Source organism: Cervus canadensis, chromosome X (genome assembly GCF_019320065.1).
Source record: "Cervus canadensis isolate Bull #8, Minnesota chromosome X, ASM1932006v1, whole genome shotgun sequence".
Taxonomy (NCBI): domain Eukaryota; kingdom Metazoa; phylum Chordata; class Mammalia; order Artiodactyla; family Cervidae; genus Cervus; species Cervus canadensis.
The window spans coordinates 115,951,664-115,977,484 of NC_057419.1; the positions used below are offsets into that span (position 1 = coordinate 115,951,664).

At 38.8% G+C, this 25,821-nt stretch overlaps 1 protein-coding gene across 1 annotated transcript; it reads left to right on the forward strand.

Moving 5' to 3' along the window:
- The first annotated feature begins 2,107 nt into the window (after positions 1-2,107).
- On the forward strand, positions 2,108-25,595 carry MOSPD1 (motile sperm domain containing 1). The gene is made up of 6 exons (XM_043459372.1): positions 2,108-2,259; positions 14,706-14,961; positions 15,073-15,148; positions 16,575-16,792; positions 21,400-21,561; positions 23,802-25,595. Exons 2-6 carry the CDS (start codon positions 14,808-14,810, stop codon positions 23,831-23,833), a joined length of 642 nt encoding a protein of 213 aa, XP_043315307.1. The 5' UTR covers positions 2,108-2,259; positions 14,706-14,807; the 3' UTR covers positions 23,834-25,595.
- The last annotated feature ends 226 nt before the right edge of the window (positions 25,596-25,821 follow it).

Consider the following 25,821-nt stretch of genomic DNA (forward strand, 5'->3'; position numbering starts at 1 on the left):
TTGGGAAACCATGATTTAAAGCATTGTCTCCAGGAATTCACAGTAAAGGCTTTGATTCCTAATGTGGAATATTAAACATACATACCTGAGTGATAAAGTATAAAGGTTTTAAAACATAATAATAAAATAGACAGTACTCTGGAAGAGCATCCCATAATTACATTATCACTTATACTATAAATATTAGCACATGAGAACCTCCTAGCAGCCTGGTAAACTGGGTAGGCCAAGGATTCTTGTCCCAATTTTAAGGATGAGGAAACCACACCAGAGTGTAGCTTGTAATGTAATTGGAGAGAAAACAAACATGTATTAAATGATGCAAGGACAACACAAAGTAAGATGCCTGCTTTTGTAAAAGGATACTTTGTAACATGGTTTAGAAGGTCTGAAGGGATGTGGATGGAACCCAACAGTAGACTGAAGCAGATAGGAGTCTGAAGCTTCCCCAGAGTAAGAGGTACAGATATCTGTATTTGGAAACTCAATTATTTTCTATGGCACCATGAAGTTTTTCTACACTGCATTGTCATGTGAACTATACCAGTTACATTTTCCACAACTACATACTGTACCACAAACCAGTCTGACCTGCAAGGGAGGTATAAGCTTTGGTCCTTTTGCAATGCTCTGCTGCCTAACCAGTTTGTGTTTGCGAAATGACACGTGATCCGGTCAAGATGGAGATGTCCTAGTAAAGGGAGGGTGGTGGTTATATGAGGTTTTGCCTGGGATCCTTTCTAGGCCTACCTACGGCTTCAGACGCAGTGAAATTGAAGGATTTCATCCAATTGTATCATGTCTTTTCTGGATCAGGCATTCTGCTGCCAGCTATGGGTGGGTTTTGAGAAATTCTTAGTCTAGGCAGGAGAGAAAGGAAGACATATACATGACCAGTGATTACCTAAGTCAGGACGAATTCCAAAGCAGAATAAGTAACATTATATGGTGGTGGGGCAGGAGTTAATTGTGATCATGGTCAATCCTGGAAGGTTTGCTGGAGGAAGTGACATTTTTACTGGGTGCTGAAAGATAGATAGGTACTGCAAAGACAGAAGGGCATTGTAACTGTGGGAATCTGGGAGCAAAGGTATCCGAAGCCTGAGCCCAAGGGAAATCTACTGGCAGACCATTGCTTGGATAGGACAATTGGGAGAAATCCTTTGCGCCTTATACTTGTGGGGAGGGGACCCAGAGTGGCTGTACCTTATTCCCCTTAATGGACATCATTAAAATTTAATTTTGAAAATTCTCTCTTTAATGATACTCCAAGGGGATATGGTTTGATGGCATCACTGACTCAGTGGACATGAGGTTGAGCAAACTCCAGGAGATAGTAAAGGACAGGGAAGCCTGGTGTGCAGCAGTCCATGGGATCGCAAAGAGTCAGACACGACTTAGCAACTGAAAAATAACAAAAGGGGCCTATGAGCATTACTAACAGTGTGGCCTCTCAAGGGGGAGTATTTGGGGGAACTGGTGCTGATTGAGTTGTACCAGGCCCTATTATCTTCCGTGAATGGCAGTTGATGGGCTCAAGTATTGAGTTATCAGAAAAGGATTGCAGAGGACCTCATATAAAATGCTAAGGGGATATAGATACTGTTGAGACATTGAAAGGTTTTAAGCAGAGGAGTAATATGTTGCATATACATCTTAAATCTCTCTGGTTGCTGTCTGGGAGGTAGTTTAGACAAAGACAAGAGTGGAAGGAGAGAGTCTAATCAGGAGGCTACTGCAATGGTAAAATCAAAAAATCATGGGGCCGAAACAGAGCCTGTAGCACTAAGGATGGCGTGGAGAAAGAGGTAGTTAATAAGACACCTCAGAGGTAGAATTAAATAGCCTCCGTCCTCGGTGTGTGTGTGTGTGTGTGTGTGTGTGTGTGTGTGTGTGTGTGTAGGGGAATAAGTCAAGGATCACTGCCTAACAAGTGCAACGAGAGACTGTCTTCTGCAAGAGTTCACATTGTCTTCAAGGGGCAGCAGGAAAGAGAGGAGGGGCAGGTCAGAGAGAGCAGGGAGAAACCCAGAGACCAGGTGGCAAGCAAGGAAGCCCCGCCCCTGGATCCGGTCCCGCCCCCGACTCCACCTCTTCTCCTTCTTCCCACCCACCCCGCAACTGCAGCTCATCCTCGAGGGCGGAGAGAGGTGGTATTTGAGTCCTCCGGTATCCCAGCAGGCAGTGCAGCCTAGAGATGCTGACAAAGGACCGGAGGGAGCAATCGCAGCTGCTTTCCGAGGAGCCGGTGTTGCCGAGGTGAGAGTCCCCCACCGTCCCGTCACCCACTTTCTCCGACTTCGGGAAGACGTGGAAGTTACGTTGCCGAGAGACCCCGCGGAAAGAATGAGCTGTACCCAAACCCGGAGCTTGGCTCTGTGACTGACAGCCGGGCTCCGCGGCGCCGGGACGCGGGTGGGAGGTGGGGGGAAGGCAGATGGAGTCCTTGCTGCCCCATCTCTGACTGTCAATTGCCTCGCCGATCGCGGATCTCCGCCCCAGAGTTGGGCCGGCTCGTGTGTGTTTCGCTTTTGCCCGGGCGGAGGCAGCTGGCTCGGGATCCTCCCGGTGCCCGCCAGGCAGAGTTCGGTTGCCCCGGGGATGCGACTCCAGGGACAACTCTTTAGCGGATGTTTCGAGGAGGGCTAGGGGAGGGAGGTCGACTCCTTCTTCGGGCTGTCATAGTCCTCGCCCTTCCTCCAGCCCAGCCCGTCCCCGCGGCGAGCAATTGGAAGGAAATCGGCTGGGCTGGAGCGAGGCGTCCCGGGATCGCTGGAGGGCGATGAAAGTGGGGCGGAGAGGCTGGGAGTGACAGGAAACGCCTTCTTGAAATATCAATAATGGGGGGGGGGGTGGTAAGGGGTACGTGGCCTGTATCTTTTCCTTTCCTGGACCTCCGCACGGATCCTGATGGTTGCACCAGCTGCTCGGCTGTAAACAGGCTCACATGACCGGTTTCACATGAAGCCGGCCGGTGTGGGGACGAGGGCTGGAAAGGCAGGGCCCCAACCTGGTGGAGCTGAAGTCCTAGGATGGACCGTTTGATCTCCCTGCTCAGCCTTCCAACCCTTCGTCAATGCTCTGTGGTGTCCCCCCTGGATAAAGTAGCTGACATCTCTCCTCTCTGGACTGAAGTAGCATTTCTGTCCCAGCAGAATCGAGGAGAGACCTAACTTGGGGGGAAAGAGTCCGGATTTTTTTTTTAATCTTTGAGGGCGCTAAAGAGGACAGAAACCTGAAAAATTGGGTCCTTTGGATCTTGCCTAAAAAACAGTAGTGTACTTTCAGAATGCATTGTGTTAATGTGAATTCCAGACAGAAGGGGAAAATCTACTTCTTCAGGCAGGGCACACACGGGAATAATACATTCTTGATGATGAAATTCTTGTCCACATGTTTCCTCTAAGTGCTGGGAAATCTCTGCAGAGAAAATATCATATACAGGATATTGAATAGGGGATGGACACCAGCTTTTAGATTACCCGTATATTTGCTTACAAAGCAGTGGGAAGTTTGGAAAACAGGAAACGGGGCCAAATGTTCCTTTCAAGTTGTTCACGTCTACCTATCCAAACAAGATTAAGCTAGTTTCTGAAGCATTTCTAGAACTCTCAGAATAAGACCTTTACTCACACACCAGGATCTTTGAAATTTTTGAATTCCTTTTATTTATAAAATATATCTAAATGTAATGGACAGTATTCAGTACAAAATTACCATGTTATAGGCAAAGATAGAAAATAGAACAAATAGCTTATAACGCATGTTTCTCCCCTTAAATTGTTCTTGCACATTTTCTTCCTAAATTTTTTACTTTCAATTTTTTTTTTTCTCATGGATCTTTTACATTTAACTCCAATTTCTGAAAAGCAGAAAAGAAACTGCAAGAAAAGCTTCCCATGTCTCTAATAGCTCAATAAAGTAATTACTTCTTTTTTCTGATTTTAAAAAGTTTAAAATGAAAGAGAAATTTTAAATCTTGTCTGAAATAGATTATTAGTGTTCTGAATCTTGTTTTGCCACTTTGTAGCATTCTGGAGAACCTTGCCCTACAATAAATAGATTAAGTGATTTATTCTTTGAGGCCCTCCATTTCTTCATCTGTAATGTGAAAATTTTGTTTTAATCTCCAGAGCCCCTTATAGCTCTCAAAGTCCACAAAATAGTGCAGTTTTTGATTGGGCACTATTCTTGGATAAAATAAGCTGATTAAATAAGCCAAGATATTGGTATCAAGTAAGAGGAACATACAGTAAGTAACAAGAAGTATCTAGGGTCCTAATAGAAATAGGAATCACATTCTGCAAAATGCTCATTAGGTAATTAGGTAAGTTAACCATGTAGGTTGATCATACCTTTCTCTCCCTCCTCTCTGTCAGGAAATTGAAGATTGCTTCAGTTAAATCCTGCCTCCAAAATTAGAAATAACAGTTCCACTTGACTTTCTTGACCTTCAGGGCATAGTACAAAGTCTGATTCTTTCACTCATTCCAGCTTCTACCTGAATTAAATGGTCTATGTGATCAGTGATGAAATTAGAATAAAAAGGCTATAGCAGGTTTTCACCTTGGCAGTACCTTGATTAGATCATCAGAACAAGTATCAGGTTTTCAAAATTGCATTTTGCCAGCACATTCAGAAACTGTCAGTCAGTCTCAGGGATTGATTCATACTAACCAAACTCACAAAAGATTTCTATGTTAATATGAATACCAGTTTACTAACTTCAAGGGAGATGTAGAACCGCCAAGCAGATCAGAAGATTCATGTACATGCCAGGGCACCCGTTGCTCTTGACCCTGTGGGAACACATAGAAATTGCTCTTGACCTCCCTTTTTTCTAGAGTCTGTGTGGCTCACTTCTTAAAACACTCAGTAATTGATACAGTCGACAAGATTATAGCTTGCTTTTTATATAAAAACCATTTTGGTCACACTTGTATGGATATATCCTAGTCACCTGATTCAACTTGAGCCACCTGAAAAACATCACTAAAATCTTCTCCATTACTCCTACCTTAGTGTAGCCCCTCACCTCTCCATGCCACATTCATTTAATATTTATTTATTTTTTATGGTAGCTACTTTGGAGTCAGGCCCTGTGCTTGAGTGGTGAGTGGCAACCAGTCTCCTACTTCTGATTATATCCAGTCACTTCCCTGCTCTAAATCCTTCCAAGGTTCCCTTGGCCTGCAGCAGTGGTTCTCAAAGCATTGTGTGCATCAGAAGCATTTGGAGGGCTTATTAAAACCAGGTAGCTGGGCCCCAACCCCAGAATTTCTGATTCACTAAGTCTAAGGTGGGACCCAAGTATTTGCATTTCTAGCAAGTTCCCAGGTGAAGCTGCTGCTGGTGGTCTGGTACCACATTTTGAGAAACACTGGCATCCAGAATCAAGTCTAAACCTCTCAAACTTGGCTTAGAAGATTTTCACCATCTGCCTCCAGCTTACCTTTCCAGCCTTCTCTTTTGCTGCTCCCCCACACATGCTATTTTTTAACTATAAGCAATGCTAAAGCTCATTTTAAGAGTCTCTTTCATGCCTCCACAAATACTCTTCCTTGGAATTCACCCCCATCTCCCTCCACTCCTACTGCAAACCCCTATTTAAGGCAGACTGTCACCTTTATGATCCCAGAGCATTTTGTATCTATCAGAATTTTAACTCTTCTCACATCTTATCCTAATTACTATGTATATCCATTTTTTCCTACTAGACTGAGTTTTTGGAGGGCTGAGACCATGATTTCATCTTTTCTCCATATTCTTTAGCACAGTGCCTGGTATATAATAAGTGCTCAGTAAATGTTTGTTGAAATAATTTGTGATCCTCAAACTTCTGAGAGTACTCTACATAGCAACATATGTATTTCATATAGTTAATTAATATGGATATATGGACTTTGAGAATTGTACATACATCTTGAAATAACTGAAGACATATTGGGATTTTGTAAAACAAAGGTTACAAATAACTAGTTAGAAAGAAATGTTTTTAAAAAGACATTACTGGAGGGCATCCTTATTTCTTTTATTTATTAATGTATTGGCCATGCCATACAGCATGCAGGATCTTAGTTCCCTGACAAGGGATCAAACCTGTGCCCCCTGCACAGAGGCCTAATTACTGGACCACCAGGGAATTCCCCATCCTTATTTCTTTTAAACCTTAAAACAGACACTACTCAACTTTTACATCTTAAATATGTAATAGCCTAGCAATACATATCATTTATAGCAGTAAATCTTATAAGATATCAAATTATACAAAAAAACTAGAAAGTGCATAAAAACAAAATTGCCTAATATTGAGCAGTGAACCATCTAATATAGCATGAACATTAGAACACTGCTTGTGAAAGAGTCAATTTTAGGAACAGACCAGCCATTAAAAAGCCTAATAGATAATACTAGAAGCTCAGAGATGAGGAAAGCTGACTTTATGAAATGGGAAGGAAAGAGAGGTTTTAATACCAGTGAGAGTAAAGTAAAAGAACATATTGCTCTTCACTATATACTATTCAGTTGGCCATTGGGAGGGACTGCACCATGTATGGAAGAATGAGATAGCCCCTATGCCCAGATAAAAGGGAACCGGCCTGAAGGTGGAGCTGGGTACCCTAATCAGTAAACACAAGAGCCAGGGACAGGTAGTAAGTAGCTGGTGCACTGTAGCAGATGGGTCACTAGTTTCTGGGGCAGGCTGTACTTCGAATCATCCTTAACTGCTTCAAACTTTGAATCACTTTGATACAAGAATCCCCAGGAATTACTTTTTTCATTTTTCTTGCAGCCTCCTATCCCCCGCAAAAAGGGCAGGGGGTGGGGAGGGCAAACTCCCTGTGTATCTCAGAGCCTTGTCTTCCCCTTCCTCCGGTCCATCCTAAGTGAGGAAGACAGAAAATGGCCACACTTTGGAGTACTGGTCTCCTCCCAGAACTGAGGGTAGAAAGTATAGGTGCTGATTTCAGTGTGTTGAGGCTTTCTTTTCTTTTTTTGGAGGGAGAGTAGTTTGCAAACTGGTCACAAGGTGGTGTGCACACATAAGGTTTTCTTTCAAATTTCATTCATGTTTGCATTTCTGTGCTTTGGGTACAGAGGAAAAGGATGAGGCAGTTTCCGGTACCAGGAGCTCCCAGTGGTATTGTCTTTCCGTAAGGTCAGGGGTATATCAGAGCCTCAGATTTCTAAACCCTGCTGGCCTAGTTGGGCAAGGAGGAAGGAGGCAGGGATGATGAGGAGAGGGAAGTGGGAGGGAGGGAGGAGGGGAGAGGCAACTGGGAGTGCTGATGCTCTCCGTTCTTCTCTTACCCCAGCCCATGGCAAGTAGCCACCATAGGTTTACAGTCCCTCTAATTGGGATCGGTTACCTGTCTTTTGTGGATAAAGGGTGTTCAGCTATGGGGAAAGGGAGCTGATGGAGGGGCCAGTTATTAGTGGACACCTGTAGGTTAACTGCTGAGTTCAGTGTCTTCTAATGTCTAACACTGATCTCTAGTCTTCAGATGCTAAAAACAAAACAGCAAAACCAAACAAACACAACCCCAGAGAAAAACAATACAGCATTATGCCTGAAATCTGGAGAGTCATAATTACTCCACATAAAACAAATGTCAAATTTTTCACTCTATCTAGTAAGTACATTAAAAAATAATGTAATAAAATTACTGAGATCCTTGTAGATTAGAGCAGTAGATGAAGTCAACAAAGGGGGGATATTTGAAGTAGGCTTTGAAGAATGTGTAAAATTTTGGTGTCCAGAGAGGAAGAATAAAGTAAAGTGTGGTTGTGCTGTGCTGTGCTTAGTCGCTCAGTCGTGTCCGACTCAGACCCCGTGGACTGTAGCTCACTAGGCTTTTCTATCCATGGGGATTCTCCAGGCAAGAATACTGGAGTGGGTTGCCATGCCCTCTTCCAGGGGGTCTTCACAACTCAGGGATTGAACCCAGGTCTCCCACGTTGCAAGCAGATTCTTTACCATCTGAGCCACAAAGGAAGCTCAAACTTTGGTTACTGACAGCCATAGCTCTGCTTTCACAATCAGGAAAAGAAAGTATGTGCAACTTAGTAAGTGAAATTGTCTCTCTTTTTTTTTTCTTGATAAAACTGAAAAGGAAACATGCATCAAGACTTGAATTTTGGATCATCCTTTGAGAATTCTTCTTTTGTGGAAAAGCAGGGGAATTTTCTAGAGACGAGGGCATGAATGGCCATCAGCATCAGGGAAGCAGGATTTTTGAACTGAGACACAGAGGAGATGATTATTGTATAGGGAAGTGTGAGTCTGAAGACCAGAGTTCTGCCACCAATATCCTGTGCAACCTTGGGTAAGACCCTTAACCACTCTGGGCCTGCTTTTCTTATTGGTAAAATGAGAAGGGTTGACTTTCAAAAAGCAACCTTATTAACCAATTTGCCATGAGGTTTTACCAGCTTAATGTATAGTCTGCCCCCAGAATTTTTGCATTTTATCATTTTGCAGTGTTAACTGGAGCAAAAAGAAAATGTTAGTCTCCAGAAAACCACTAATTAAAGGCAGGTGTCATGCTCCATCATGTTTGTTGGCAGAGTCTATAATATTGCACTGGTGACCTGGTGCTAATTCCTCCCTAATCTCCACTGGTTGGAGTTTGGGAGGCAATTTATATCTTAGCCAAGATAGGTGAAAAATGGCAACAGAAATCTGAAAAGAAATAGTAAACTGCTGAAAATGGTGACCAGGAGACAGACAGCCTATTCACGATTCATGGGAAACTATTTAGCTCATAAAGAGTGCTTCAAAATTCAAAAATAAGAATTTCTACTAAGCCATCATTTAAAGCTAATAATCTACTCTGACCTGTGCCAACTAACTTCTTGAGGTTAGAAACAGGAGTTTAGCCCTTGTTCTCTGTGTTTAATTTTGACTTCTCAGTCAGATTTATAAACCTTCTCATACTCCTTTGTGACAAAGTTTTACATTTTCCTAGGTTTGCAAGTCATCTTAAATAAATCTTACTTTTTCTCATTGTATTGAGTTTCTGTTGCATATAAACTTATCTTAAATAATTAAAACCATTCTATTTAACACATAGGTTAAGGTTTTCAATGTTATTAAAAGATCATAAATTGGAAAGAACAGTTAACAGATTTTTCACATGTGGTTTCTAAATTCCTTATGTTTCAAAAATGGCACCTTTCTCAAATTAGCCTCTAGTAGAGTTGTTGTTAGATTCAACTTTTTTTTTTTACTTTTAAATTAGGTCTTCATGTGGTTCAGAATTCAAAAGATATAAAACAGTATTCAGAGAAAACTCCCTTTCATTCAGTCTGTCTTTCCAGGGGCAGCCCTAGCCGTCCTTCCAAAGATATTTTACCCATATCCAAGAAAATAGGTTTACATAGTCTTTTATCTCCCTTTTCCACACAAATAGTAGCATACCCTACAGTCTGCATTGCACCCTGCAAAAGAGCTTCCCATTTCTTCTTGATAGATAGCTGGTATCCCAACAAATGACTATATCATACTTAATGAATCTCTTATTAATGACCATTTGGGCTATTTCCAATCTTTTGCTGTTGCAACAACTAGCCCTTCTTGCATGCCAAGCTTCATTCTATGTGCCTCACATAAATTACTTTATTAATACTTAGTGCTCCAAGAAAAAAAAACCCTCCAAAAAAAAATCCCTCAAACCTTTCTCATACAGGATTTCACACAAGGAGAATATTTGGGAATATTTATGCCCAACACATTCCTAGAAGTAGAATCTCTAGATCTGAGAGTTATGTGCATTTAATTTTAACAGGTATAGTGGATGTGCCAATTTATATTTATATCCTTGCAAGCAATGTAAGAACATGCCTGATTGCTCCCACCATGTACTGTCAAAAATTTTTATTTTTGCCAATTTGACAGGTAAAAACATGTATTTCAATATAGATTTAGCTTGTATTTCTCTTGTGAGTGAAGTTACACATACTTTTGCAACTTTAAAAACAATTTGTATGTCGTTTTCTATAAAATTTTGCAGTGTTTGCTCATTTTTGTATTGCATTATCTTTTTTTAAATGATTTGTGGGTCCTCTATATATAGTAGGGGAATTACACATTGCCTATGATATGAATTGAAAATATTCCTTCAGCTTTACTTATAAAATTTATTTGCCATGCAGAACTTTAAAAAATTTTGTATGGTTGAATTTATTAATTTTTGGTTTCTGGTTATTAGAGAGCCTAAGATTATATAAAAACAGATTTCCCATGGTTTCTAGTGCTTTTATGTTTTTAAAAATACATTTAAAACTTTGTTCCATTTCAGATTTGTCACAATTAAATTTTGGAATTTTATAAGGAGTGAGGCATAAAATCAACTTTTTTTCTAGGTGGATACCTGATTTTATCAACATTTGACTGAATACGTTCCACAAATTAGAGATGCTACCTTTTATCATAAGCTAAATTCTCACCTTGAATTTTGGAGTAAGATGTTGAATATTATTTAGTGATGCCAAATGTGGTTGTTCTATTCCTGATAGCTAAGCTTATTAAGAAAGTAATTGTAGGGCTTATCATTTTCTATTCAAAAAAATTTCCCAAACTTCCAGGAGTACATTATCCAAATAGAAATGTGTATAGCTCTTAACAAAGGAATGAAATTCATGGCAAATAAAAACTCAGAAGTAAAATAATTTTATCAAATGCTTTTCAGAATAACTTTAGTTTTCTTTTATTGAAATGGACAGTTAGTTTGGTATAGTGGAAAGAATACTGGACAAAGAGAGGCCTTCTGGCATTTTTTATCTGTTTGGTCTTTCCCTAATTTAGTAATAGCAACGAATACTTAGAGTAGCACCTTGCCTATGGCAAGTGCTAAAGGCTTTACATGTGTCAATTCATTCAGTATATATAATTAATAAGAAGTTTGTAATCTGTTGTAAATTAAACAGATGTAAAATATTATTATTAATAAAAATGTCAAGTGCTTTGAGCTTGGTCAAAATGGTTACAACAACCTAACACATATGAGCTACAGGCATGCTGTAAAGTGTACAAATAGAAAGTGGGATCTGGGGCAGCCTGTGAATGCTGACTTTCCAAGGTTCTTCCTTACTTTCACATTCTTGTGTCTTTGCTTATGCTGATCCCCAGGAATGAATGCCCTCCCTGCTTACTCCCCTCAACACAGAAGCCTTTCTTTTCTTTAAGGGCCACCCCAAATGTTATCTCCTGGCCTCTCTTCCAGGTAGAATTATCCAGGTAGTCTTCTAATTCCCTAGCACTTTATATACAGCAGTATGCATTATAATAAAGGTAGCTTAATTATTTGTTTTGTCTCTTCAGTTAGACTAGAGTCTCTGGAGAGCAAGGCCAGTGCATTATTCATTTTTGTATCTCTGTGCAGCTCTTGACATAGTTCCTCACCTAAAAGATTGAGGGCAGGAGGAGACAGGGGCGACAGAGGATGAGATGGTTGCATGGCATCACCAACTCAATGGACATGAATTTGAGCAAGCTCTGGGAGATGTTGGAAGACAGCCCATGGGGTCACAAAGAGTCAGACATGAATTAGCGACTGAACAACAACAATGTTCAGCTGGGAAAAAAGAAGAAAAATGTGCATACATGATTATACAGTATCCTATTTTATAAAAGTGGACAAAGCCCTAGTCAGAATCACAGCCCTGATAGCTGGTAGAAACCAAACAATGTAATCATTTGTTAATATTTCTCTTTGAGTGTATGAGAACCTGAGTGCAAAGTATTAAATGGTTTGTGGCCTATTCTAAAGCTGTGATCTACAGGGTGAAACTCAGACATTTTCTGTGATTGTATATTTTTGCTTTCACATTTTATTTTACAAAGATATATTTGGGGCACTAACTAAATAAGAATGTTGTTGATCAAAATTAGATTAGGAAATAAATGCAGAAACATTACTTATCAGACAGGCAGACTTCTGCCAGCTACAACTTTCTGGAACATATTCAAGAGCCCCAGAAGGAATCCAAAAAGGTCTCTGAAGTTGGAAGAAAATAGCTCTCACAAAGCTTGTGTACTGATGTAGGAGGGGAGGCATGGTGCCACTTGCATGCCAAGGCTTGCTTACTGACTTGAATTTTCATAGAAAACTCAGCATAGAAAACTTGGATATTCGGCTTCTTTTCAAGACATTTTTGTTTGTGGGTTTCAATAGAAAAAAGATTAAGAGAACTGTCCCACCCATGCTGCCAGAAGGCACTAACTAAAGCATTGTTGTAATGATGAATTTTTTTTTTTTTTGCCTTTTCATGCTGTTCATGGGGTTCTTGAGGCAAGAATACTGGAGTGGCTTGCCATTCCCTTCTCCAGTGGACCACATTTTGTCAGAACTCTCCACCAGGACCTGTCCTTCTTGGGTGGCCCCGCACAGCATGACTCATAGCTTCATTGAGTTATACAAGGCTGTGATCCATGTGATCATTTTGGTTAGCTTTCTGTGATTGTGGTTTTTGCTCTGGAGGCTGTGGGACTGTAGTTCTTGACTCTTTTGTCTGCCCTCTGATGGGTGAGGATGAGAGGCTTGTGGAAGCTTCCTGATGGGAGGGACTGGCTATGGGGAAAACTGGGTCTTGCTTTGGTGGGCAGAGCCGATGCTCAATAAATCTTTAATCCAATTGTCTGCTGATAGGTGGGGCTGTGCTCCCTCCCTATTAGTTTGACCTGAGGAGGCCCAGTCCTGGAGTCTACAGGCTCTGTGGAAGGGCTAGAGGTGACCTCCAAAAGGACTTATGCCAACACGCGCCTCCCAGGACTGCTGCTGCCGCCAGTGCCCCTGTCCCCGCCATAGGCCACTGCCTACCCACTCCTCTGCAGGAGACCTTCAAACACTCACAGACACGTCTGGCTCAGTCTCTTGTGGGGTCAGTGCTCCTTTCCCCCGCCTCCTGGTGCGCACAAGGTTTGTTTGTGCCCTCCAAGAGTCTCTGTTTCCCCAAGTCCTGTGGAAGCTCTGTAATCAAAGCCTGCTGACCTCCAAAGTCAGATTCCCTGGTTATTTCCAGTCCCTTTGCTGGATCCCCAGGTTGGGAAATCTAATATGGGGCCTAGAACATCAGCAATAATGCGAGAACTTCTTCGGTGTTCCTGTTCTCCAGTACGTGAACTGAGAACTTCCAGATGTACAAACTGGATTTAGAAAAGGTAGAGGAACCAGATATCAAATTGCCATCTGTTGGATCATAGAAAAAACAAGAGAATTCCAGAAATACATCTACTTCTGCTTCATTGACTATGCTAAAGCCTTTGTGTAGATCACAATGAACTGTTCAAAATTCTTAAAGAGATGGGAATACCAGACCACCTGACCTGTCTCCTGAGAAACCTGTATGCACAACAAGAAGCAACAGTTAGAACCAGACATGGAACAACGGACTGGTTCAAAATTGGTAAAGGAGTACGGCAAGGCTGTATATTGCCACCCTGCTTATTTAACGTATATTCAGAGTACATCATTCAAAATGCTGGGCTGGATGAAGCACAAGCTGGAATCAAGATTGCCAGGAGAAAGATCAGCCTCAGATATGCAGATGACACCACCCTTATGGCAGAAAGGGAAGAGGAACTAAAGAGCCTCTTGATGAAGATGAAAGAGCAGAGTGAAAAAGCTGGCTTAAAACTCAACATTCAAAAAATTAATATCATGGCACCCAGTCCCATCACTTCATGGCAAATAGATGGGGAAAAAGTGAAAGCAGTGGCAGATTTTATATTCTTGGGCTCCAAAATCACTGCAGACAGTGACTCCAGCCACGAAATTAAAAGAGCTTTCTCATTGGAAGAAAAACTATGAAAAACCTAGACAATGTATTAAAAAGCAGAGAAATCACTTTGCTGACAAAGGCTCATATAGTCAAAGCTATGGTTTTTCCAGTAGTCTTGTATGGATGTGAGAGTTGGCCCATAAAGAAGCCTGAGCACAGGAGAATTGATGCTTTCAAATTGTGGTGCTGGAGAAGACTTTTGAGAGTCCCTTGGACAGCAAGGAGATCAAACCAATCAATCCTAAAGGAAATCAACCCTGGATATTCATTGGAAGGACTGATGCTGAAGCTCCAATGCTTTGGCCACCTGATTTGAAGAGCCGACTCCCTGGAAAAGACCCTGATTCTGGAAAAGATTGAGGGCAGGAGGAGAAGTATGTGACAGAGAATGAGATGGTTGGATGGCATCACTGACTCGATGGACATGAATTTGAGCAGACTCCAGGAGATAGTGACAGGAAAGCCTTGCGTTCGTGGGGTCACCAAGATTCGAACATGACTTAGCGACTGAATAATGAGTGTTAAAAAAGTGAGTCTTGTGTTTTTCCCTTGTAATCATGGAAGCTTACTTTATTTTCTTCTTTAAGAATTCTGATTGGCTCACATAAAATATGCTGTAACAGAATGTATTCTTTTTTTTTTAATTTGAGGTTTAAAATACAACCCTTTGGTCGCACCTCTTTGAGGGTGATTAAATAGGAAGCCTTCTTTATTCCTGTATTCAAGTTTGTAAGTAACTTATCGTAGGTTGATATCCTGAATGTGAAAGGAGCATGTGTAAGTTTCTTTGCAGAGTTTAGTAGAACCTGTATACGTAAGTCAAAAGGCATGGGGACTGTTTTAATGTATGCTAACCATGCTAGTCACAGCTAGCTCATGAAAAACAGTTATCACTCAGCTTGCTTTCTCTCTTCTCTTTCCAGATTGCCAAAATGCTTTGGAGTTTTTAACTGATTTTTAAGAAAAACCCCAAATAGATTTGAGACTGTAAAAACCGACGCCTCAGCGAGGGGGATTTAGTGCCAATGCATCAACAAAAAAGACAGCCAGAGTTAGTGGAAGGAAATCTTCCTGTCTTTGTGTTTCCCACAGAGCTAATATTTTATGCAGATGACCAGTCAACACATAAGCAAGTGTTGACACTCTATAATCCCTATGAGTTTGCCTTGAAGTTCAAAGGTGAGTCTCCTAGGTCTATTGTATGGATTTGAACTACTCCCTACTAATTTTTGACTTGTAAAAACTAATTTTTTTAAAATCACTAATGGCCATTGTGACTTTTTCTTTCAGTTTTGTGTACTACTCCAAATAAGTATGTTGTCGTTGACGCTGCAGGTGCAGTAAAGCCTCAGTGTTGTATGGATATGTAAGTCAAAATCACTTCCTGGTAACATGTTTTCAGTGTGTTGATATTTATGTGTTTAACTTGCAAAAAATCTTTTCTTAAAGCTGCTCCACCTTGGCACTTATTACATTTTGAATTTTTGCTGAGAGTTTGTCTATCAACATTCTTTTTAAGAAGTTTCTCAGAAATTCTAAACAGGTTGGCAACATAATAATTCATTATGTTGGAGCCAAGGTGTGTTTTAATATTTCCATGAACATTTCCTCATGGTTGTGCTTTTAGTCATAGCAGAGAGATTTATGGAATTAAAGTTCTAACTTAATCCTGTACATTTCTCTAGCTATAATAGGGAATTTAGCCTTCTTTGGAACATCTTGTTACTATAGTGACATTTGAGGGACTAATAATGCTACATCTGAGAACAATAGTAATATAAATTCATCTGAAATGATTCAGTAATAAAACTGAAAGTTAGTCTATGCAAACAGGAAGCAAGTGTATAACTACTCATCTGGAAAAGGTTAGCTGAGCTCTTCCAGATAATTTGGTCTTAAAGTGTCAGATAAATGATTGTTTGTTCAAGCTGTTCATATTTAACTTTCACTTTAAAACTAATGGTGACCAGATGGATCTAATGACCAGCCCTTAATTTAAGCTACCAAGTAAACTGTATTGCTTTAAATCTTCCATGAGAATAAGAAGCAGAAGTCCTTTCTCCTGCATATATTTTCATCATCTCAGAGCCATAAAATGATGTATCTTTGATGATATGTTTTTTTTGCATATTTCCTTGATTTTCATTGTGTACATGATAAGCAAGGAGTATTACAAAGAAATATAGTATCTTGCCCCATAAATGTGTTACCTTTGACCTAATTGCTTTGTGTTCTCTATTAAGAATAAAGTAAAAATGAATGGCACTGAAGATAACTTTCATAAAAAATTACACTGCTTTATACTCTTTTCAGAGAAATACAGAAATGTATTGTTAGCCTTCTGTTGCATTGGTCTTACTGGATTACCTACTTATTCGATTGCTTATTTTTGCCTTTGTGCATGGACTTCAATTTTAATTGAAGTCTAGAGTGAGGTTTGTTTTTTTGTTATTTGAACAATAAATAAGTGGCAATAGGAATTTTTGAGGCTTTTGTGGGGAAGAAACAATTTCATATATCCTCTTTAGTGAATATTGCTACACAGAGATATCCAGGAAAAAATGTCATTGTGAAAAGGAATTTCCTTTACCTATCCTTTTATTTTAGGCTCTTATTCATCAAATATTTAAGAACTACCCATCTCTTTTGGGGTTATACTGTGATTTTTTTTTTTTAATCATTAACAAGTTTCTGTATTTGAGTATTTGGTTACACTCAGTTAATATGTATGAAATCTCTTGCTGAATTCTGTTTGAAACCTAAACTGCATTTGTTCTTTTTCAATGTTTCAGTGTAATTCGTCATAGAGATGTCAGATCCTGTCACTATGGTGTAATAGACAAATTCCGTCTCCAAGTTTCCGAGCAAAGCCAGAGGAAGGCTTTAGGAAGGAAAGAGGTTGTGGCTACTCTTCTCCCGTCCGCAAAAGAACAACAAAAGGAAGAGGAGGAAAAAAGAATAAAAGAACATTTAACGGAAAGTTTATTTTTTGAGCAGTCGTTTCAACCAGGTACTTTGAGTTGTGTTGGTTTTTCTTTTTCTTTTCTTTCTTTTTTTTTTTTACTTTGGGTTGTTTTTAAAGTCCTTTTGAGGTCTTATATGTTTCTTACTTTAAATGAATCAGGGAGCAAAGAATAATTACTAGAACAATAACCTGCCACTCTAAACCTAGTTGACTACTTCAAAAGTGAAGGTAGAGTTCAGGTACCTAGAATTGAACAAGGCTCAAGCTGGCCTTTTAGGGGAGAAAATAACTCCACTAGACGGGGCTGTAAGGCAGGGGGCAGTCATTGCCAAAGCTTTTCAGTCTATAAAACCTGAGACTGCAGGCACTGTACTTTACAATGCTAGCACAATTTGGCAATTCTGTACTTTTGTTTCTGTGACTTTCCTATATCCTTTCTCATTGAATTAATTCAAAAAAGGAGAGAAATTGTGCTTGGCAGTAGGCCAAGCTTGGTGCACTTTTCATATTATTTTGAAAAAAGAAAACTCATTAAAGTTGAAGTTAATTAAACTAAGTAGATTATAATATCCCCTTCCCCTGTGGGCTGTTAATTGAATCCCTCTCCATTCCTCATTTCCTTCCAGCTTAGATATTCAGGAGTGTTATGATATATTCTTTCAACATCGACACTATCCTCATATTCAACTCTTTGGACATCATTCCCCCATCCTTTGATCTTTTCGTTATCTCCCTTCAACCCTATTATAAAGGGAGGAAGGGAAAATTTTCCATAGAAAAGAATGGAGACTTTTTGATCGTGATATATGAATGTGATAGCACCTGTTCTTGAAATCACAACATTATATATGAGGGAATAAAAACCATCTACTTGTCATTACATTAATTCATAAATCCCTATCAGTTTGTTCATCTTAGAATGTTTATTTTGACAAGACAGGCATTCGCTGGAGGCAAGTGTCTTCTCATTCCATGCAGGGAGTGCCCGGGTTCACTGGTGATACCAAGATTAGGAATTAGGTAGTAGTTAGTAGATTGTTTTCTTCTCAGCAACTGTTATTAACTGACAGGACTAGTTTTTCATGTTTTGAAGCTGAAAGAGAATCTCTGTCAAATGTCACTTTGATGTCCAATCAATACTGTGAAGTTGACTTAAAAATAGATGTGAAATGCAAGATTCCTCTTTTAAAATGCCTTCTATAGAAGAAGAAAGGCCATCTGAGTGTTTGGTTTTGGGTGTTAATTTTGTAATTTAAAGTAAAGTGGTCATTGGAGATCACTTTTGTATTTAACAGACTGGTGTGATGCCCAAGAGGGTTTAGTGTTTTACATATATTTTTTCTTTTATTTTTAAATTTGTTAGAATTCAAGTGAAAATCATCCTAAAATACAAATGTGTATTAATTGAACATTTTATTCTTATTTTATGTTTATAATGAACCTTTGTATCTCAGGTACATTCGAGAATTGTTCTAAATGTAAAATTGGAATAAGTAGATGAATAGCATAGGTGATATTGGCATAGTACATGGTAGTCTCTGTTTTTTGGGGGAAAACACCTCTCTAAGCCTTCCTTGTCAGGAAGCTCAAGAAGGCAGGCACCTTATTTGTCTGGTTCATCATTATGTCCTTGGCACCTAGCATAGTGCCCGGCACAGAGTAGTTATATAGGATATATGTGCATGGGACTCAGTAGAAAGGCTGGGCTTCTCACCTGGTAGTCTGTTAAGTTGTTTTTCTTTATCTTACAAAGTTCCCAAGGCTCCTGCTACTTTGTAGAGCAAGGGTAATACCACAGTAGAGATCCCCACGATCCCATTTGTGGGTAGTTACCCCAATGCTTCTAATAATATGGCAGGAAATTGAGTAAAGTAGTAGAGTATAACAGTAACTTACTCAATCTAGGCTCACAAAGTGATATTTTTAGCTTCTCTTGTTTATTAAATCAATAGTAAATCATGCGTGGTTTCCAGTATATGGAAGTCTAGGTTTTTCATTATGTTTCTCTGAATCAAAATGTTGAAACAAATTGTGATTGTTCTATGGGAGTCATTATTTTTGCATGTCTTTAGCTGTAGAAAATGTTTATTAGGTATGTTATAGGCACAACAATATTGTGAGGTTCTCTCTTTGAGTTTTGCTGGAAAAATGGTTAGAGGCTATATCTCAAGATATTTGGATCTTAAAATGTAGTGAAAGGCAGTAAAAATGAGAGATTCTTCTCAAGTTTATGTGTTGTATAAAAGACATCTTAGTAACAAATTAAAGGAAGGAAACAATACCTATAATCCCACACACTTAACAAATCTGCCTTTATGTGTTCTGTGTTACTTTCTAGACCTTGTCTATGAGCATATAATTATATATGTGTGTGTGTGTATGTATGTGTGTATATATATATATATATATATATATATATATATATATATTTCACTTAACAGAAATTGAAGAGAAACCCACAAAGCATACTTTCACAAAATACCAAAGCCCAGGTCATTAAAAAGGTGTTTTAAAAGGATTCACCTGAATTTTAGTGGGTTTATCTTAATTATATTACTAAAAAACTGCTATGTCTGATGCCAGGTTTGAGCTAGTGCTCTTTGGCTTAAGAAAACTACTTTCTTTATTACTGATTATAATAATAAAGAATTGAAAATGACCTAAAAGTCTATAAATTTGGGATTGATTAAATTACAAATATTCAAAAGATGGAATGTCATGCAGACATTTACAAGGGTTTAATAGAATGGGCTTCCCTGGTGGCTCAGTGTGGGGAAGATCCTGTGGAAAAGGAAATGGCAACCCATTCCAATATTCTTGCCTGGGAAATCCCATGGACAGAGGAGCCTGGCGGGCTTCAGTCCATGAGGTTGCAAAGAATTAGACACAACTTAGTGACTAAACAACAATGCAATAGAATGATAGATGGTCCTATATTGACATAAAAAGAGATTCAAATATTTTTCCAAGTGAGAGGAAAAAGTTCAGAACGGTATGTATAATATGGTCTCATTTAAGTAAAAAATCATTTTACATGTTTATATGGGCATTTGTAAAATCTGCAAGGATCTATATACCAAGCTATTAACAGTGTTATCTCTAAGAGGATGGGATTACAGAAGAACCCTTATTTTTTTTCTGTATCTGTAAAATTTTTACAACCCTGTAGTATCAGAAAAACTTTCCACTTTGAAAAATGTCAAGCATTTATGTGAATGTTTTTGAAATTTCTCTAAACAGTAAAAATTCCTTGAAATTATCTTTACTCTGGGTTTGCATTGAGCAGTGTAGTTGTCACAAACATTTGCCTTGAAAACTTACCTTTGCAACAAGTACAAAAAGTACTATATTCATTAGCACAAGACAGACTTGTTTTTAGGCATTTATGCTATTGTTTCATCTCAAGCAATAACCACTGTAAACTTTGAATTTGTTTTCAGCTATCTGGCTTTGGTGAGGCTCAATTAAGCTTCACACAACAGCTAAGGTATTAATAATTTAGAAAAGCTGCATCTAATAATAAAATGAACAGTGTTTTTCATTAATAAAACACAAAGATTGTGTTGCTGTTGGCTATTTCTTTTAATGAAAAGAAGGGTAGTGGGAAAAGCTGTAAGACAGAAAATGCTGGTGGGCTTCTTAAAAATATGGGTATGAATACTGTATAGTTCTGTACAGCCAGATCTGTAGAAGGGCAGACCTGATAATAAATGTTTTTAAATTTTATATTATTATAGTAAGAACACAACATGATATTTACTCTTTTAACTAATTTTTGGGTACAATATAGTATTGTGGACTGTAGGCACAATGATGTACAGCAGATCTTTAGAACTTATTCATCCTGCAGAACTGAGATTTTTATGCTCATTGATTAGCAACCTGGCCCCTGGCAGCCAACATTCTGTCTGACTCTATGAGTTTGTCTATTTTAGATTTCTCATACAAATGGAATCATGTAGTATTTGTCCTTTTGTGACTGAGTTATTTCATTTAGCAGAATAGTTGTCAGATGTTGTTTCTGCTGTTTTCTTCTATACTATAAATGCAGGTAGAGTGGGGGGCAAGAATTTTCACAGGACGTTTTAATAACATTAAAGTTGAACCTTTTCTGCTGCCTTAACATTTTCCAAAATGGTAGCAGGAGGCTGTAGTTATTAGGACCAAACCTGTCTCAAGGTCTACCAAAGATACTCCCAGAAGGTAGTGTAGCTCTACTGCAGTGGGCTCCAAGGTGGAGTACACACAAGCAGTGCATGAGGGGTATGGGAAGACAATGCTAGAACTTCAATTTCTATCTGTTTTTAGCCCATTCTATTAAAATTCTTTTTGCATATTTTATATTAAACATAATAGTACAGTACTTAATGCCTGTAATTTGTAAACATACACAGATGATACATGCTCGAACACTTTCTACAAATTCCAGTGGGGTGATGGGGAAAGGATGATGGCCACTAGAACATTCCATCCTGTAATGGGCTTCCAGATAAGTCCAACAGATAAGGTCCCATGGGATGGGAATGATGGCGAAAGTATCAGAGAAGTTAGACAAAATCAGAATCCTGGTGAGTGGTGGCCAGTCTATATGAATAAACTTTTATCTTAAGTTGTTTTTAGAAGAAATCTCAAGGATTCTTGTCTTTTTACAGAAAACAGAACTGCCTCCTCAGGACCTAGTTTACTGACTGTCTTCCTGGGAGCGGTGTGTGTTGCAGCTCTGATGCTTCCCACGCTGGGGGATGTGGAATCGCTGGTGCCTCTCTACCTCCACTTAAGTGTGAATCAAAAATTAGTGGCTGCTTATATCTTAGGTAAGTGTTTTAAAGATGCATTGGGGCATAGCATAGGCAGTTTTTTTTTTCCTTGAAAAAAACAATACATTATTCCTTTATTATCCCATTATTTCTTTAAAAAATCTATTCTGGACTAAGTTGTATCCTAAACACTTAAAGTATACATTGTAAAAGCATGAAAGTTATAGAAACACTAATATTAAACCTAAACCAAGCATTCCTAATATGAATCAAGGCCCAGAATCTTTAAATGGCTCACCTAAGTTCTATTGATTATAATTGATTCTTTTTAATTTTTTAAAATTTTAACACAATTTTAAAGATTACTTTCCATTTACAGTTATTACAAATATTGACTACATTCCCTGTGTTATACATTACATCCTTGAGCCTCATACCCAACAGTTTGTACTTCCTAGTCCTCTACCCCTATGTTGCCCCTCCCTATGTAGGCAATTTGTATGGCCTGGAGGTGGTAGTGGTGGTTTTTGTATATATGGGGTGACGGTGGTGGCTTGATTTTTTTTTTTTAAGAAAAACAAAAAAATTTGCTTCAGAAGCATGTTGAGGTAAAGTGTATTTTAAGATTTAATTGTTTGCTTACATTTGGTTCTTTTGAACTTATTTATCTAGTACCAAATACTATATTTATTCCATTATTGTCCTTTTGCTGATTTACAACTGTATGGGATTCCCAGGTGGCGCTAGTGGTAAAGAACCCGCCTGCCATGCAGGAGACACAGGAGACACAGGTTCGTCCCTGGGTCTGGAAAATCCCCTGGAGAAGGAAATGGCCACCCACTCCAGTATTCTTGCCTGGGAAATCCCATGGACAGCAGAGCCTGGCGGGCTACAGTCCATGGGGTCACAAAAAGTCAGCTACAACTGAAGTGACTTAGCATGCATGCAAAACATGTATAAAATGTAAACTGCATACATTCCATTCTACAGCATTTCCACTTCTAGAAATTGACCTTAGGGAAACACACAAAGCACATACAGTGATAAAGATGAACAAGGCAACCTTGTTTAATATTGTGATCCTTTCTCTTTAAACTAATTCCCTTGTCTGCTTTTGAATCATTTCTTTCAGTCATCCTGGCTTGAAATCTTATAATTAATTAGTTCAACTGAACAAACATTTATTCAATACCTACCATGTGTCAAAGATTAGGATTCTGGTGATGCATGACTCTTTCCTCATTTGTCTCCCCTCACCTCTTTTGAGATGCCAAGTCTTTTCAGTTCCTTGGTGTGCTCACTTTTTTTAAAGTTCAAAATTGTCTTCTGAGATGTCTCCCTGACTTCTATCTGTGTCCCTTCTCTTCCTATTCCTCCCCCTTTTATCCCCGTTATTTCCCCCTCAACCAAAATCATCCATCACATTACTGTCAGGTTGATTTCAATTCTGTGTTGGTTTCACCACCACCACCCCCTACTCAACAACCTTCAATGATTCCCCATAATCCATAGAATGAAGTATAACTCCCTAGTTTGACGCTGAAGACTCTCCATGCTCTGAGTCCTCTCTGAGTTAATCTTGTCTAGCTGCTTCCCTATATACATCCTTGGTTAGAGCCCATTAGGTTATTTATTGATCCCCCAAAGCTCATCTGGAGCCCCAGTCCTACCTCCATGCCCTTGTTCTTACCATTCACTCACCTGAAATGCCTGCCCATCTTACTGTTTTCTGTCTTTCCTGTTCATCTTTTAGGCTTACTTCAGTTTAACCTTTTGGGGCATCTTTGCCCCAAGTCCTATGTGATTATTTTCCTTCTCTGTACTTTATCACTCACTTTTTAAGAACCATTTAGGACCGAGTATATTCTTATATTATTAAAATTCTTATGTATGGAGTCTCTCCAAAAGAAACAAGCTAAGCAGAAATACTATGCTTTTGTCTCTTTGTGGCTCTAGGACACTGGAATACAAATAGTCTTACATTGTTTTTGTTGATAAAGTTGGCTGCATTTACTGACACTTTAAACTGCCATGTCTGCTATTATTACAGCTGATGTGACTGGAAAATGTGAGAGAGATATTTAATGGTTAAAAAATTAGCTATGGCCAGACATTAGTGATTTAATTAAATCTATCCAACGACTGCCAATTACTATATATTGGATATCTTCTATTATAGTATCTGTATAGTATCAAAATTCAAATTTATTTTGAGTTCTTGGTAGAGTGCCTGGCTTTGTGCTGTAAAGATTTTGTAAAGTGCGTGTCTTTAACTGTGCTCCAATTTTTTCTTTCAGGTCTTATCACAATGGCTATATTTAGAACATGAACAAGGAGTTCAGTTGACTTCTGAAGTACATTTATCTTGAAAATATGAATGTGGACTGCCTTTTATCTCTATTTCACCCCATTAACATGCTACAAACTATTGAATGATTTACAATCATTGCAAATGTATAATATATATTTTAAATTACTCTATAATTTTATTCCAAGGACTCCAGCACATTATGTTACAGATAGCAAGAAGGCTTCTGAGTGACACTTAGGAAATTATTTGAAGAAATTCTTTTTATATCTAAGCCAGCCATGCAAAAGACTTTAATTAAGACATTTGTTATTTTCTCATCCTTTTTCTAATTCACTTTGATTGTTGCAGTCATGTGTCCTTCAAAGTTAAAGGCCTAAAAGATCAAACTGACCAGCCTAAAAGTAAAGTACATTTACTTCCTAGGTACGAACATCAATGTTCCTATGTAAACTATGCCTTGTCCTCTATCATTATAAACAGTTGCCATGGTGTTTCTAAAATACAAGTTTTACAGTTAATATGTAGAGAGTAATAAAAAGCATAAAGTACTGAGGGATCATGCTTATCTTAGTCTCTCACAGAAGACATATTTAATTCATTTGATGAACTGCAGAATAGGTTGTGGTCCAGCCACCAAGAAGTAGGGTGACCATTCTATTTGGTCTAAGAATTCTAAAGGAAGGTAGACATTTGTTTAGTTACTTGGTACACCCTAGCTTTACCTCTGGATAATGCTTTATGTTAATAGGAGGAAAAATCACTTATCTTTTCTCCATAACCCTCTGCCTGACTGTAAGGTACTAGCCCAGATTGGGGCTACCAATGCCAGGTGGTTTATGTGGAGATAATTTTTCACCTTTAAACTCTAAGCCAAGTATCAATATAAAAAATCCTTGATATCTGTCTATTTTATACCAGTCACTGAGACATTTTTAAGTTGTATTTATAAGTTTGTATTTATTATTAAAACAACTTTACCAAAAAAGTCCCCTGAAGCACAACTATTTACATTTCTTTATAGCCTCTTCTAATCTCTAACATATATATGCAGTTTTAACTGTTAGTGTTGTAGTAATTGATCTTTTGACTTAGGATTTTTATCTGAGAGCACAATGCATTGAGTCTCTTGAAAATCATGTTCCAGATCTTTTTACAGAATGAATTTATGCACTGCTACTGTAGTATTCTCAAGGATAAACACAAGATGTATACCTGATGTTGGTTTTTGCAGGAAACAGTACTTTGCTTCTAAAGTCAAAGCTTTTATGTATACTCTTTCATAGAAAATATTCATTGTTTAACCATTTGGGGAGCATAAATCATTAAATGGATCATGTCTGTACATTGTGTAATGACTAAAAAGCACATAAATGTAATCTATTTTGAACTTTGTAAAAAAAAAAATTACCCTTGTGTTTGAAGTGAAGTCACTCAGTTGTGTCCGACTCTTTGCTTCCCCATGGACTGTAGCCTGCCAGGCTCCTCTGTCCGTGGGATTTCCCAGGCAAGAATACTGGAGTGGGTTGTCATTTCTCTTCTCCAGGGGATCTTCCCGACCCAGGGATCAAACCTGGGTCTCCCGCATTGTAGGCAGATGCTTTACCATCTGAGCCACCAGGGAAGTCTGTGTTTGAAGGTTATCCTTCTTGTTTCTCTGTCCATCTCAAATCGTGTGTGTGTGTATGTGTGCGAGTGCAGGCGCACATGCGCGCCTGTGTGCGTGTGATCACACACTGTAAAGAACAAAAATTACTTTAAAAAATAAAAGAAAATGGAGACCTGAAGTTTCACATTGATTTACACATTTTGTTTGGGTATGTCTCTGAGGAACTCAAAATTTTTGTCTCCGTGTTCAATTCTTTGCAACTCTATGGACTGTAGCCTGCCAGACTTGTCTGTCCATGGGATTCTCCAGGCAAGAATACTGGAATGGGTAGCCATTTCCTTCTCCAGCGGATTTTCCCAACCCAGGGATCAAACCCAGGTCTCCTGTGTCTCCTGCATTG

Coding starts and splice junctions, on each gene's coding strand:
- MOSPD1 (XM_043459372.1), top strand. CDS start 14,808: ATGCATCAACAAAAAAGACAGCCAGAGTTAGTGGAAGGAAATCTTCCT. Junction 16,793..21,399: donor TGAGCAGTCGTTTCAACCAG/GTACTTTGAGTT, acceptor GTCTTTTTACAG/AAAACAGAACTGCCTCCTCA. Junction 21,562..23,801: donor AGTGGCTGCTTATATCTTAG/GTAAGTGTTTTA, acceptor TTTTTCTTTCAG/GTCTTATCACAATGGCTATA.